The sequence below is a fragment of the Aphidius gifuensis genome, linkage group LG6 (assembly GCF_014905175.1).
Source record: "Aphidius gifuensis isolate YNYX2018 linkage group LG6, ASM1490517v1, whole genome shotgun sequence".
Taxonomy (NCBI): Eukaryota; Metazoa; Arthropoda; class Insecta; order Hymenoptera; family Braconidae; genus Aphidius; species Aphidius gifuensis.
The window spans coordinates 9,679,801-9,697,009 of record NC_057793.1 but is presented as its reverse complement, the minus strand read 5'-3'; the positions used below and the strand labels follow the sequence as shown (position 1 = coordinate 9,697,009).

Sequence of the window (17,209 nt, the reverse complement as noted above, 5' to 3'; positions counted from 1 at the left end):
CAATATTAATAACCAATGTTTCGATGGCGAAATGTTAAGCTTAGATAATCTAGCGTCTTCACAGGTAAAAATCATTCGGATTAATTTTAATGATTACTTTATTATACATCTTTTCAACAATAGAAACAATTTATAAATAAATTATTTCAACTTAATCCTTAAGAAATCCTCTCCAATTTAGATATTTTAAATTTTGTAATTATAAGTGTCGATAGAATTCATCTTCTAATTTTTATAAACAATGAACTAATATAGTGATGTAATTAATTTCTTTAATTCATATTTATTTTTTGTTTCTTTAAATATTTAAATATATTTTTATCAGATTAATATGATTTTAGTAATTAAAAATGAATTAGGTAATGTACATCATTCTTTATTACAGGTAAAAGAGGCAGAGAAATATTTTTCCACTTGCTTTTATGACGATAATGCTCAACCTGAACATATATTTGGATGCATGGGATGGCTCCAGTCAAGTTATTTTGCACCAAACATTTTAAAGTTGAGCTACATTTGAGTATAGAATAGAATAGTATTAAATTGATTGAATAATAAAAATTTATGTTAATTATTTTTAATTAATTGTATATAAAACAAGTGTGCCCAAAAAAATCACACGTTACATGTTTTATGAGAAAAAAATTTTTATTAAATTCAAATACACTTGACAATGTTGACCTGATTTTTGTAATCAATACTTTTTATTTTTTAAAAATTTTTTTTAAAAAAAAAAACCTCATTAGATATAGTTATTGTGATGTTGTTGAAAAGACTTTTTAAATTTTATCAATTTTGTTATCACATTGACAATGCGTGATAAGTTTTTTTTTTTTTTTTCGAAAATCAAGATTAGACTTTGGAACATCATTTAAAAGCCATTAGCAATATCAAGTATGAGAAAAAAAAAGTAGGGGAAACGAGAAATTTTATATTTATTCTAAAACTATTGAGAAAAGCCGTATTTTTTTATAAATAATTTTAGTTATATTGGAAACAACGAGCAGGTAACAATGAATTTTATAAAATCAAAAATATTTGTGGGTTTTTTGTTGATCCATTTGATTGATCAGGTGAGTTTAATTTTTATCATTTAAAATATAAATTATAATTGAACAATTATCGTCGATATGTTTATTTTAAAATTATAAATGTTATATTATTTTATTTTTATTTTTATATAATAATATTATTGTTAGATTTGTTGCGAAACAAATACGTTAGAAGACAAGTATGAAACTGGAAGAGAAATTTTATTGTCAATCTCAATCAACCATGATAATGTCACCAATTATTTCAAAAAAATTGACAAAGAATATGATAATTTATCAAATACATTTAGTGATCAATATAATAAAAAAATTCATGATTTTATTGAGTTATCAAAAAAACAAACTGTCATGGAAGTCAATAATTTAGCCCAAATTCTTAATAAATTTATTCTTGACGAACAATCAAAATATGAAGATCTATTCCGATCAAATATTGAAGTAAGAATTAATTTTTTCTTAAATTTGTCAAATCTAATTCATTATATTTTCATTAATTTACTTTTGTTATTTTAACATAGATATACAAGTTAAATAGAACATTGTCTAATAACTGTTTTAAAAATAATAATTCATTGAATAAAATTTTGAGATGTATCGATCAACATCACGACTCAAAAAGCACCACTAATAAAATAGAAAACGTGTATTACGAAAATATTAAAACCTTATTGGATACATATAATTGTCGACTTCTTCAAGAAATAGAAGATACTGAAAAAAAATTTATAACTGCTACAGAAGAAATTTTATCAATTGCAAAAAAAAATAACGATGAATTTATCAAGAGAAAATCAAGCATAATTATACAACCAACAAATAATGTAAGATAAAAATTGATAAACATAATTATTTAAATGACAACAATTAACACTAATAAACTTTATTATTTATGAAAAAAATAACAGGAAAATAAAACTCTGATGCATTCAGTGTTTGAAACACACTTAAAAAAATATGATACATTAAAAAATTTATATATTAGTCAAAAAAATATGCTAAATACAGTCAATTTAATAAACTGGATGGTTATACAATTGATGAATTCGAATATGACATTAAATCATATCTCAAAGATGAATTATATTAGTGAGCATGATAAAAAAAATGTTCAATGTTGTTATGATCATTCAAAAGTTGAACTGATTAGTGCGAAAAATATTGCTGTTAACGATAGTAACAATTGTATTGAAGATGAAAGGTTTAATTTGGAAAATCTAGTATCCTTACAGGTAAAAATTATTTATAGTAATTTTATTAATATTATTTCATATAATAACAACAATAATTTAGAACTGAATTATTACATGTCAGTATTTTGAAAATTGTTTGTAAATAAATTATGATCATTATAGAAATCTACGTTGGATAATTTGAAGAATCAATAAATAAGTGTAGTTATAATTTATCTGCTGGTTTTTATAGATATTGATATATAATTTTCATGTAATTAGAAATTGCCAAATAGTACTTACTGCTAGGTTTAGTAAAAAATAGAAAATTTATTAATGTAGTTATAAATTTGTGCATATTACAGAATGAAGAGACAAAGAAACATTTTTCTTCATGCTTTTATGACAATAATGCTCGACCTGAAGATACATTTCTATGCATGGCATGGCTCCAGTCATCTAGATATGCAACAACTGATTTAAAATTGAGCTACGACGAGGCTGTAAATAAATTCAACGAAAACCAAGATTCTTTATCTTTTAGAATTTTTGATTGTTTGTATAAATCAAGAGATGATTTTAATCAACGTTTGAAAAATTTGAATAATCAATTTGATAATTGTGTTCAATATCAAAAGTTATACAAAGAATGTATTGAACCAATTTATTTTTAAGCAATATTTCTACCATTAAATAATCAAATTATCAAACTTGTTTCTGATACTGTTACTCCATAATTGATTAATTCAATTGTTAATAATATTGTAGGACAAAAGTTTCTTTTATTTTCCAAAGCCAAAAATTTTTTTTTCCCCTCTTGGGATTTTTTCTTTTGGCAATTTTATTTTGGGATTTTTATTATGAAGCTTTTGTATCACAATCGAAAATACTAATCTAAATAAATTTATTTTCATTTGAATGGATCTTTGCAAATATTTAATTTCCATATTTTAATAATGTTACTTCTTGTTTGTCACGTTCATTTTATTAGTGTTTTGATTTTTATTTCATAATAAAATATATTTTTTTTTTCTATATCTAAATATTAATTATTACATATATTTTTATTTTTTATTATTATCAAACATTAATTAAAATAAATATTAAATATTTTACTAATTCTCCGATGGAAATATTTCTTTGAATTTCTCCGTATAGATAATTTTTCCGCCTTTTCTCCGAGAAAACATCGAATAAATTTTGATTTTTCGTTGCGTGAAAAAATCGGAGAAAAGTCGGAGAAATAGTTTCACTTTGATAATATAAATATTATTATATAAATTAAATATAAATTCAGAATGAAATTCAAAATTTAAATTTATTTATCAAAAAAAAACTCTTCAAGGGGAAGAAAATACCTTCGAAAAATTCACAGGGTATTCCTCCCCTAAACGAATTTTTTTTTTTATTTTGATAATGTTAAAAAATTTCAAATGGTATTATTCCTCTTTCCAAATTGCTTATCTTTTTGAACTGCATTGTTTGTAAGATATCAATGGTCAGTTTTTCGCTTGTAATTTGATTAATTAAAGCAGATTACAGCTCTGCCTGTGATGAATCAAATTTAGAAAAAAAAAAAAATTAAAAATTATTATAAAGCTTTTGTATCTCACTCGAAAATATTAATTTGTTTAAATTTATTTATAAACGAATAAATGTATATTTTTTTTTAATTTTATTTTGATTCTTTTGTACACTCTAATCAAAAAAAATTATCAAAATAAATTTATGTTTTATAATTGTATAATTATATAATTGTTAACTAAATTTTTTTTTAAATTTTATTACTTTCGTCATAGAATTTTGCTAACAAATAGTTTTTTGCTGGTAATACAATTATAATAATTGATTTTTATTTAGTTTATAATTGGAAATAAAAATTTTCTTTTAATTATAAATATTATTATTTATTGTTATCTAAAATGACTTGTAATGTTTTATGGAAAAAAAAGAAAATTTCGAATTGAAATATACTTACTAACACTGACCTAAATTTTATCATCACTATTCATTTTATTTCATCAGCATGTTGACAGTGCGAGGTGGGTTGTTTTTTGTTTCGTAAAAAGTTAGACTTTGGAAGATCATTGAAAAGCTATTAGCATCATAAAACTGTTAACAATTTTAGTTATATTGGGAACAACAACGAGGTAACAATGAATTATATAAAGTTAAAAATATTTGTGGGTATCTTGCTGATCCATTTAATTGATCAGGTGAGTTTAATTTTTTTTATTTAAATTATAAATCATGATTGCACAATTGCCAATATGTTTATTTCATTTTATTTTTATTTTTATATAATAATACCATCTTTAGATTTGTTGCGAAACAAATACATTAGAAGAAAAGTATGAAACTGGAAGAGAAATTTTATTATCAATCTCAATCTATCATGAAAATATCACCAGTATTTTCGCGGAGATTGATAAAGAATATAATCATTTATCAAATATTAATAACGATCAAAATAATAAAAGTATAAATGACTTTATTGATCTGTCAAAAAAACAAATTATCATGGAAGTAAATAATTTAGCACAAATTCTCAATGAATTTAGCCTGGATGAACAATCGAAATATGAAGATTTCATCAGAACAAATACCAACGTAAGAATCAATTAATTTCCTTCCAATATTATTTATTTATTTATTCTTTGATTTTTTTAAATTATAGACATTCCAAGAAAGAATGCCATTATTTGATAATTGTATAAAAAGATATAATTCATTGAAAAAATCTTTGAGATGTATTGATCAACATCAAAACTCCAACAATAAAACAAATAATAAATTTTACGAAAACATTAAAAATTTAATGGATACATATAATTCTTTACTTATTGCCGAAATAAAAGATATTGAAAAAGATTTTATAACTGCTGCCAATGAAATTATATTAATTGCAAAAAATAATAATAATGAATTAATCAAGAAAAAATCAAGCATTAGTATGCTATCAACGTCACCAACAAAAAATGTAAGATAAAAAAAATAAATAGTGTAAAAAGACTCGATAATAAAATAATTTTAATAAATTTATTGAGTAATAATAATAAAAATATTTTCTTTTTTACAGGATAATTCAAGTGTGTTGCATTCAATTTCTAGATTACCCGTTAATAATACATTAATTAATTTATACGTTAATCAAAAGAATATTTTAAATACGGCCAATTTAGAAAACTTTATTGCTATTCAATCGATCACTTTGAATGTAACATTAAATCACTTGTCGAAAGCAAATAATATTAATGATCAGGATAGAAAAATTCTTAAATGTTGTTTTGATTATTCAAAAGTTCAGATGGATAAAGCAAAAATCATCGCTGTCAATGATAGTAACCAATGTTTCGATGGCGAAATGTTGAGCTTAGATAATCTAGCGTCTTCACAGGTAAAATCCATTCAGATTAATTTTAATGATTACTTTATTACACCTTTTCAACAACAGAAACAATTTATAATTAAATTATTTCAACTTAATCCTTAAGAAATCCTCTTCAATTTAGATATTTTAAATTTTGTAATTATAAGTGTCAATAGAATTCATCTTCTAATTTTTATAAACAATGAACTAATATAGTGATGTAATTAATTTCTTTAATTCATATTTATTTTTTGTTTCTTTAAATATTTAAATATATTTTTATCAGATTAATATGATTTTAGTAATTAAAAATGAATTAGGTAATGTACATCATTCTTTATTACAGGTAAAAGAGGCAGAGAAATATTTTTCCAATTGCTTTCATGACGATAATGCTCAACCTGAACATATATTTGGATGCATGGGATGGCTCCAGTCAAGTTATTTTGCACCAAATATTTTAAAGTTTAGCTACAACGAAGCTGTGAATACATTCAACAAGAATCAAAAAGTTTTACCTGGTAAAACTATTAATTGTCTGTATAAATGGAGACATTCTTTTGATGAACGTTTGAAAAATTTAAATAATCAATTTGATATTTGCATTAAAAAACAAAAGCCATTTGAAAAATGTATTGAACCAACGACTTATGATTCTAAATAAGCTCATATAATTTCTTTACTGGATTCTGATATAAGTCAGCTTGTTTTGCATATTTTTTGAAATTGTTGTTAAAAATATAAAAGACAAAAGTTTTTAATTATTTTTTTTCCAAAGAAACAATTTCTAAAAGTTTTTTTTTTTCCATTCAGGATTTTTTCTTTACGAAATTGTTTTTTTTTTTTTTTTTTGTAACTCAATCGAAAATATTTATTCTTATTTGTAAACAAATTCTTTAAATATTTAATTTTCATATTTTAATAAATATAATAATTGTTTATTGATAATATTATTATTATTTTTTTTTTTTTATAATATAGGTTTATAATTATTTTAGATTACAGTTGAATTGTAAATAAAATACGTTTTGGTTCTGAATATTAGTATTTATTTTTATTTAAAAAAACATGTTTTATGAGAAAAAAAATTTACATTAAATTTTATATAAAATTTATACATTAAGTTTATATTCAAGAAAAAAAAAAAATAATAAAAATATATAAAATATATTTAAAAATTATAAAAAAATATATCGTTAAATATAGGTATTGTGATTTTGATCGAAAGAATCTTTATATTTTATCAATTTTGTTATCACGTTGACAATGCATGACACGTTTTTTTTTTTTATTTTTGAAAAACAAGATTAGACTTTGGAAGATCATAAGAAAGCTATTAGCACTGCTCTATTTATTATAAAAAAACTGGTAAAACATATTGTCATTTTTGATAAACAATTTTAGTTATACTAATTGTATTGGGAACAACAACAAGGCAACAATGAATTATATAAAATTAAAAATATTTGTGGGTTTTTTGCCTTTGAAAGCCTTTGTGTTTCCTACAGCTCTGAGATCAAATATTTATTAAATTTATTAAATTCTATATTAATAACACTTTATGGAAAAACATTCAATTTACACTTTTTTTTCAATTTAAAAACGCCAAAATTATAAAAAGTTTTAATAAAAAAGAGAAATCAAGTATCAAAATATAGTGAAAGAAAAAAAATAGTTTATAGTTTTGATTTTATTCATTAAACAACAATATTTAAAGTGTCAAACCTCAATATTTTTTTTTTTTCAAATTATGTAACAACATAAATACCGATTTTACCGATCGAGCGAGCAAGGTAAAGAAGGTTTGCGGCATAAACGCGAGTCGTTCTAAAAAATATGAGAAACCGAATTGACAATAATTGTTTAGGCATTGAATAACTTTTGAACAAATCAACGTAGAAAAATTTTATAAAGCTCAAAAAATTCTTAATTAAATTTCTGAGAGCCACACTGTTTTCATACAAATCGTAAAAATCAATCCTTCATGGTTATTTTTCCATTATAAGATAGTGCATAGTACTTATTGTTATAAACAATTGTTGATAACTCCTTAATTTGAGCTCGGAGCGATTTTTATCAAGAGAGTGTGGCTCTCGGTATTCGAAAAACCAACAATTTAAGACTAAATTGAAGTTTTTAAGTTCAATTTTTCAAAAGTTATACGAAATCTAAAAAAACGTTAAATTTGTTTTTTCGTTAATTAACAAATTTCTAACAATAGTGAAAAAAGTTTTATTCCTCGATTAGATAGATTTTTTAATGCCAAGTATTCTGGCAAAAAATCGCATCCATGATTTGTTTTTAGTTTTCTTAATAATCCGTCTTGAAAATTTACCAATAACCTTCTTTTGTTAATAATAAAGTAATAAATAATTGAGTAACTTTTTATCATATCCTTGATTATAGTATTTTTTCTAAGGTTTAATTTGGTCCTAGGACGAACTTTTTATCTACTAGTAAAGCTTTACTTTAGGAGATATGAACGTTTTTTCATTTGGTCGTACAAAAAACAATACTAGTAGGCTTACGCCTACGTAATATAAACGATGCTAATATTAACGATTATCAATCTTTATGTCATTATTGTCTTATCATTTTTTGCAGAGTTGTGTTTGACTAGAGATGCACACGAGACGAGACCAGTCTCGGCACTTTCTCGCGAACTCGAGACGAGACCGAGACGAGACTGACAATTTTTCAGGCGAGACGAGACCGAGACGATACTAGCATTAGTCCGAGACTTCTCGCAAGAGTCTCGCCGTGTCATCAATAATATTAAATTTGGTTTTCTTAATTTTTTTTTTTTTTTTTTTGTGGTGCCTTTTTTAGTATTAAGTTCTTATACATATTGCATCTATATAATAACTATAAACAAACAAAAAAATATATAAAATGAATAAAAATTAAATTGAAATCCAGCTTAATTTAAAAAAATAATGGTAAATTATATTTTGATTTAGACGTACGAAATAAATAAAGAACATCTTCATTATATATGTTAAATCAAAGTATAAATAAGCATTTTTTTTTTAATTTAAACTTGATTTATTTATTATTAATTTATATTCATTTTATATATTTTTTCTGTTTGTTTGTATAGGCACAAGAATGTATATATATTTAAAAATGTTGTATTGATAATAAAAAAAAAAAGTTTACTTTTGTTCACTTTATATTTATACAGCCGAGACTAGACGAGACTCCGATTTTTTTTACTCGAGACGAGACCCAGACGAGACTCTGATTTTTTCAGCCGAGACGAGACTGTTGTTTTGGTCATTTTTCGAGATGTGCAGGCTCGTGTCCCAGCCTCGTGTCAAGACTCGTATTCCAGCCTTGTGCCAAGGCTTGTGCCTCGGGCTTGACTCAAGCTTCCAAAAACAATTTTAAAAAAAATATAAATAAATTATTATGGTTAATCTATTATTATTGTTAGATTAATAATTCCGACATTGTTATTTTTTAATTCAGACAATTCTATTAAACGATAATAATTAAACGAAAAACTAGGGACGCGACGCGGGATCGATCCGGGGCTTCTCACGTGGAAGTCCAATGCACTATCATGTCGACCATCGGGGTATTGATAAAAGTGGTCGTCAAAATTTTTTATATAAATAAATTCTATTGAGACTAAACACACAGTCCTCGCGAATGCCTCACACAATAGTCAAAGCCTGATAATTTTTATTTGAAATTTATATTAAATTTATATATATCTAATTACTATAATTTTTTTTTTTTGAGTTAAATATATGCATAAGTCAAGCCTCGTGTCGGGCTTGGTGAAACAATGGGCACTAGCTTGAAACAAGGCTCGTGTAAGGGCGGGAAAAATCAAGGGGACAGTCTTGTGTCGAGCCTGGATTAACAAGGCTTGTCTAGTGACTGGAAAGACAGGCTTGACACAACCTTGAAATTTTTAATCTTGTGTGAGGCTTGGAACTAACGATTAACACAGGCTTGTTACGAGCCTGGACTAACAAGTCTTGTGTAATGACTGTAAATACAGGCTCGACACAATCTTGGAAATTTCAACCTTGTTTAAAGCTTGGAATTACCGATTGACACAGGCTTGGTACAAGCCTGGACTAGCAAGTCTTGTGCAATGACAGTAAATACAGGCTTGATACGAGCTTGGAATTTTTAACCTTGTGTAAGGCTTGGAATTAACGATTGTCACAGGCTTGGTACAAGCCTGGAATAACAAGTCTTGTGCAATGACTGTAAATACAAGCTTGACACGAGCTTGGAATTTTTAACCTTGTGTCAGGCTTGGAAATAACAATCGACACAGGCTTGGTACAAGCCTAGATTAACAAGGTTGTGCAATGACTGGAAAAATTCTCTGTGCCAAGCTAGGCACATTCTAGTCCACCAAGGCTAGGAAACACAAGCTTGTAACAAGCCTGGCACGGCCGTTCACCCTTGTGGGATCCTACCTGGGAAATAAAAATGTCCAAGGAAAAACAGTAGCTAAGGAAAAGATGTAGCTAAGTAATTACACAAATAATTATGTTTTGAACAACATTTTTTCCTTAAAAAATAATTCCTCATGATATTTTATTTAGTTTATATTTTAACATTTATTGTAAAATATGAAAAACAATCATTTTAAATTATTTTTCCTACATGAAAAATATTTTGGAAATAACTCAAATTAATGTTCATATATATAAATATAATATTTTGTAACAAATAAAAATAAAATTACACGTGTCTGATAAATACTGGCAAAGTAAAAAAAATCACGAGGTCCAAGTGGGAATAAAAAAAAAATTATATTGTAATAAAATACACTTGAAATGATTTTCCTGTTTATATGAAAAATTCTTCAGTTATCAATAGATAAAATTTAAAAAAAAAATACAGTTTTATATTCTACAATTTTTAAATGTATATAAATGTTATTTAAAGACAAATATTTTAATTATTACAAGTATTAAAGTCATTCAATTAAATAAAACAATGTAATATTAACTATATTTAAAAAAAAAATATAAATTTAAACATTTAAAAGATAATTTAATATCACTTTGCTTGAAAATTTTTTTCAAATCAGATGATGTTTATTAAACATGTTGTCCAATATCAAAAAATTAAATAAAATTATTGTTAATCAATTATTATTTCTTTCCTTTATATTAGAAATATAATTACTTATACATATATCAACAAAATTTATCGGTTTTTAGGAATTTTCCACATACCAATATATTTAAAAAAGACTTTTTATTGATTTGTTTTTGTTTTTTTTTAATGACATATTATTGCAATATTAATTTCATATTATCTTTTTGCATTTTTTTCATATCGATATGTATTTTTTTTTAGCAAAAACAAAATAATAAAATGACTTGGAATTTGTTTTATCACTATGGCCTTCAAACAATATTTTTACATAAAAAAATTTATGCTTTGGAATTTGATAACGAATTTGTTAACAAATGGTAAGCTGTATTTATTTGTCCATCCACATTAATTGTAATTTTTTTTTTTTTTTTTTTGGATCTAAGGTATAATAATAAGGCTTCATCAGTAAAAAAAAAACGAAGAATAAATGCCTTATAGCCAGTCATAATTTATGTACTAAATATTTCATGTATTTTAATTTTTATCACAAAGAAAATTGACTTAAGTCAATATACATTTTTCTATATTAGTTAAGTCACCAATAAATCACGTGACTTGACCAATGTGCTGGTTAATTAAGAATTAAAAAAATATAAAATCAATCTGTATTAATTTATTTATTCAATGAAAATTGGTGTTCATTATTTCAAATTTGTATTGAAAATAAATATCGATATATACAAAGTAAGTGTGCCTGAAAATTACACGTTACATATATCAGTTTGTTATTTCTTTCAAGTTAAAAATTCATATAACAATATTTTTACATGACAAATTTATGCTTTAGAATTTGATAACAAATTCGTTCACATATGGCAAGCTATATGTTTGTCTTTCAATTGTAGTTATACTTTTATGAGCTATAGGTATTATTTGAGTATTATCAGTAAAAAAAATGAAAAACATACCTGTTGTTGTCCGTTATATTTTATGTATTTGTTTTCAAATTTTTTATTCAGTAATAAAAAGTAGATTATCACAAATAAAAATGAACAAACCTGACTTTTAAATTCATTTTTTAGTTCTTCCTGATTAGTCATTGTGAATATATTGAACGCTCAACTTGAGCTTGAAACATACAGGTATTTTTTATATCTGGTACACGTCATCGTTAACACGTACTTGCTATTTATAAAAAAAAAAATAATAGTTGAAAATATTGAAACATTGTGAGTTTTCAAAATGAAAAATATTAAAATATTTTCGATTCTAATAAAATTTGTAATAATATATTTGTCAATTATTATTTGTGATGCGATTGACAACGATCTTGTTTCCTGTCAAGAAGAATCTGCCAGAAATGAGTTTCAATGTTCAGTCAACGGTTGGACATATCATGTACCAAAAAATGAAGGATTATTTAGCGAGATCGAAGAAATTCGAGTAACAAGTAACATTGGCAGTAATATCATTGAAAATTATGTATTTAGTAATGAATTTCCGTCGTTGAAAAATTTAAAACTCGATTTAGCTGTTAAAATTATCTCAATTGAGCCATATGCTTTTGCTAATTTAACAAATCTTGAATATATAGAAATCAATTCGGCATTGGTTTTACTAGATGTTGACAGTTTCAAAAGAATTCCAAAATTAAAATCACTCAAGTTACAGATAATTAATTCAACAACAGCTAATCTCATTGCCGTATTAAAAAACCATCCAAGTTTAACAAATTTAGAACTTTTAAATCATTACAGTGGAGATATTTGTAATTATCAAAATAACGATAATCCATTACAATTATTAAAACTTCAATATACTGGCGGTCATTTGAAAGCATTATCAAACAGGTGTTTTAAATGTTTAGAATATCTCACCGAATTAATAATCACAAACAGTAATCTAACTACACTCCAACCAGGAATATTCGCTGGTCTTGATAATCTAATCACAGTATCACTGGTATTAAATAAACAATTGACTCATATACCTTCACGTGTATTCAATCTAAAATCATTGAACACTATCAATCTTATATATAACTCGATAAAAACTATCAATAATAGAGCATTCAATCTCGCGGAAGATAATAAATTGACATTGCTAAACATTAGCTATAATCAAATTGAATCTATTAGATGGAAGATGTTTGAAAATATAAAATGTGATTTGATTGATTTATCAAGAAATAATATTCAATTCATTGAAGATGATGCATTTATTAATTCCGAATGCGATATGATTTTTTTTTTTGATAATAGTATTTTTAATATTTATAAGAACTCCTTATGGGGTTTAAAAAATGAGACTATCGTGTTTTTTGATTCAAGACCAGATGACGTTATATTGAATCCAAAAGAAAAAGGTGATTTATCATCTATTGAATATCAAAATAATTACACACACTGTTACCCAAGTGAATATAGTTTTTTCAAAATTTGTAAAACATCAAATCTAACATCATTGTCGTTAGTTATGCCAATCGTTCCCGTTCAATGGCAACCAAATATTTTAAAAATAAATGACAACGAAATATCGTCAATTGAAGAAAATACATTTATCAATATAACGATAAAAACGTTAATAATTACTTCAACAGCAAAAAGTTTTAAAATTACTGAAAAATCCTTTGAAGGATTATCAAATCTCGAATTTTTGGAACTCAAGACTGAAGCGATTGAATTTAATACATATTTTTTGGATCATTTGAAATCATTGATAACATTCGAAATTCCAGCAACTGATGCAGAGAGATGTGATGTTTATATCTGTGAGTTAGTAAGACATTCAAATATAAAGAATTTATTAGTTTCTGATGCTGAAAGAATGGCTATTTGTGATAAAGATATATGTATGGATCGAAATACTAAAACTTTAAGTCTTCATTACACACATGGATGGTTTACAAGTATAGAACGAGGTAATTTTATTTGTTTGCCAAATCTTGAAAATCTTGGTATATCAAGTAGCACCCTCGAAGAAATTAAACCTGGATCATTTGCTGGACTTGATGAACTCACTAGCTTGATATTGTCGTCAAATGAATTGACACAAATTCATCAAAATACTTTTGAGGACTTACCAAATTTGTATATACTTATACTCAGTGATAATAAAATTAACAATATTGTTAATGGAGCATTCAGAGGAAAAATATTATCAATGCTAGATTTGAGTTACAACAAGTTGACATCTGTAAGCAAAGATTTATTTGTTGATGTGATAATTAGACAACTGGATTTATCGAACAATGAATTGAAAACAATTGAAATTGGTGCATTTAAAACTTTGAATTTTGAAACATTAAATGTCGATAATAATGATGAACTTGAAGGTAATATTAGAATTTGGAGTGCGGATGAAGATCGAATTCCGGCAAATTGTTTTACTAAAGCATCTTTTAAGATTTGTAAAAAATTGAATTCACTATTATCTGTCAACGCAGTTATAGAAAAATATGAAGGTATGATGTTTTTACCGGATTTTTCATTACCAAGTAAAAAACTTGAATTATTTGGTATATCATCAATTAATAAGAACGCATTTAAATATTCTAACTTTAGATCCCAGTTTAATATTTTAACAATTAATTATATCGGATATTCTAAATTTATGATTTATCCTGAATCATTTGAGGGTTTGATAAACTTAGAAAATTTAATATTGAATGTTGGAGCCATCAAACTCAAGAAAAATTTATTTGTACAACTACAATCTCTGAGATATCTGAAAATCGAAGTTATCGAAACTAGTTTTTATCTCAGTCAAGTACTGACAGATCTTAAGAATTTGAAAACCCTCGAAATCGTTGGTAATCACTCTGTTGGCATTTGTCAAAACTCATTCTCAAAAGATATACCAAATACAATAATCGACATTCGTTATACAACAGGTACAATTGATAGACTACAAGAAAATTCATTAATTTGTTTGCCACAAATTGAAGTATTAACAATAACCAAATCACAGTTGTCGACAATTGAAGCTGGTGCATTTAATTTACTGAATAATCTCCGATACATAAACTTGTCATTTAATACAATAACTCTTGTTTCAATAAATGTATTTAATAGTCTCAAGAGTCTCGCTGTGCTTTTATTAAATAACAATGAAATTGAAGAAATCGACGACAAAGCATTCATGTTATTTGATAATAAAAATTTTGTTTTGTATAATTTGAGTTACAATGAACTTACAACTATCGAAAAGGATACTTTTGACGGTATAAAATCCGGTCAATTAGATTTGACACACAACAAAATTCGTTCTATTGAAGCTGGTGCATTCACCGATTCTAACATTAAAGATTTATATATATTTGGTAATCCTGATATACATGAAGTTAAAAAAGCCTGGAATATATCTATATCTACTATTGTCTATACTAAAACACGGTTGTTTTCCAAAATGTATTGTTTATCAAACTCAAAAATGGAAAGAGTCCAATCATGTGAAGGTTGTTCATCTATGTGTCTTCCGGTAAATAATGTTTATGTACCACGATTGGGTTAAGTGTAAAAAATATTGCTTTTATAATAGTATATTTCGTTACAAGTGCCCAGGCAGAGAGTGTGCTCTCAACGAATTTGGAGGGGTAAGCACGAGCCTTGGCGAGTGTTTTTCCTCTAAATGAGTTGTGCTTGTGAGCGGGCTCTCTGATTGGGCACATGTAACGAACTAATTTTATGTTACTAGGGACAGTGGTAAAAATGTGTAAATTTCCAAAGCGCAAGAGGGGTAGTGCGCTTTTTAGAAATTCACACATTATCTACTGTCCTAATAACTATAAATATGGTTGGGCCATATTGCTTTTCAGAGAGCGCTTCTGAAACTTGCCGAATAAACAATTCCCAAGCTAGAGAGCACACTCTTAGAAGATGAGCACTGTAACAAATACTATTATGTTACTAGGGACAGTGGTAAAAATGTGTAAATTTCCAAAAAACGCACTAACCCTATGACGCTTTGGAAATTCACACATTATTAATGCCACTGCCCTTGTAACATAAAAAACAATACATGATAATTTCTTTCTATTATAGCCAAACTTGAAAAGTAATAAATAATTTTCCTGTTTAGTTTTATTACAGTTATTATACAGTATGAATACCGTAATCAGATAAATTAAATTAATAAATCTATGAAATTCACTGTTATACATGTATTGTAATCTCGTTCACTGTTTGAAATTTCAAAAGTATAAGCCAAGAAAATATATGAATGAATCACAAAAATTGAATTATTATTATGTGGCTTACTTGATGAGTATCAATATAGATAAAAATTTATAGATAAATATATTAAATACAATCTAATTTTTATGAATATATGTAAAAAATAATATTATAACTAAAATTCTATTTATATATGCGTATATTTTTTTTCTATATATGTATACATATAATAATATTATATAATATTCATCACTTTTTTTTTCAATTAAAAAAAATTTTAATTATAATATAAGTTTATAACTATTATAAAAATATTTGCTTCTTATTGAATGTTATAATGAAGATTTTAAAAAAAATGTATTCTGTTTTATTTTTAAATTTAAGTTATTAAAATTATTGTTACACCAATATCTATGTGTTATTTGTTTTATTTAAGACTACTTATGTCATCATTGTCATCATTTACATGTTGTTTTCGCATAAATATATTAACGGATAAAATAAAAAACTTTTATTATAATATTATTAACATGTATCGCAAACGTTATCGTGAAAAAGCGCATAATTTTTTTTTTTTTTTTTTTATCCAGCAAATTATTCATCTTTAAACTTTAAAATTTTGTTATTTTTTTTTATATTTCACTTCTTTTGATTATTAAAGCTATGATAAAAAAATAAACAGCTCATCTAAAATTGAGGCTTCCAGGGACATCAATTGTAAATTTATGTTTTGTTTGTATTTCACTCATTTTGTTTAACTAATAATAATTTATGAAAATTCGTGAGAGAGAATATCGTCGCATTAAAGGATGAAGGGCGTAAGTGCCATTTTTGGGAATTTTTTTTTTAATAACGGAAAAAAGGCGTAAGTGCAAATTTATTAATTTTTGGGGTTTTCATCTAATTTTAAGGCTTAAAAAAAAAAAAAGGAAAAAGGGCGAATGTCCAGGGACTTACGCCTTTTTTCCGTTATCAAAATAATTTTTGATAAAAGATGAAGGGCGTATTTCCAATTTTATTTTCAATTTATTCAAAGGCAGTATACATAGACTGATCATTTATTTATTGATAATTATGAATAAGTAATCAATAATTTAAAAACACTACCTTTGAATAAATTGAAAATAAAATTAACTCTATCAAAATCCAACGATAACAGAAAAAAGGCGTAAATCCTTGGACATACGCCCTTCATCTTCTATCAAAAATGATTTTGATAATGGAAAAAAGGCGTAAGTCCCTGGACATACGCCTTTCATCCTTTATAAAAGGTTGTTACGCCCTTTTTCCTTTTTTTTTTTTCAAACCTTAAAATTAGATGAAAAACCCAAAAATTAATAAATTTGCACTTACGCCCTTATTCCTTTAAAA

The 17,209-nt window shown here is 25.2% G+C and overlaps 1 protein-coding gene across 1 annotated transcript in view; it reads left to right on the top strand.

The window, feature by feature from the left end:
* LOC122859794 (protein artichoke-like) overlaps positions 1 to 17,209 on the top strand; it is a 31,514-nt gene that overhangs the window by 9,848 nt on the left and 4,457 nt on the right. The window contains exons 3-5 of the mRNA XM_044163479.1: positions 12,013 to 12,626; positions 12,945 to 14,181; positions 14,317 to 15,058. Of these exons, the coding sequence (XP_044019414.1) occupies positions 12,013 to 12,626; positions 12,945 to 14,181; positions 14,317 to 15,058 (2,593 nt within the window). The remainder of the gene's footprint in view (positions 1 to 12,012; positions 12,627 to 12,944; positions 14,182 to 14,316; positions 15,059 to 17,209) is intronic.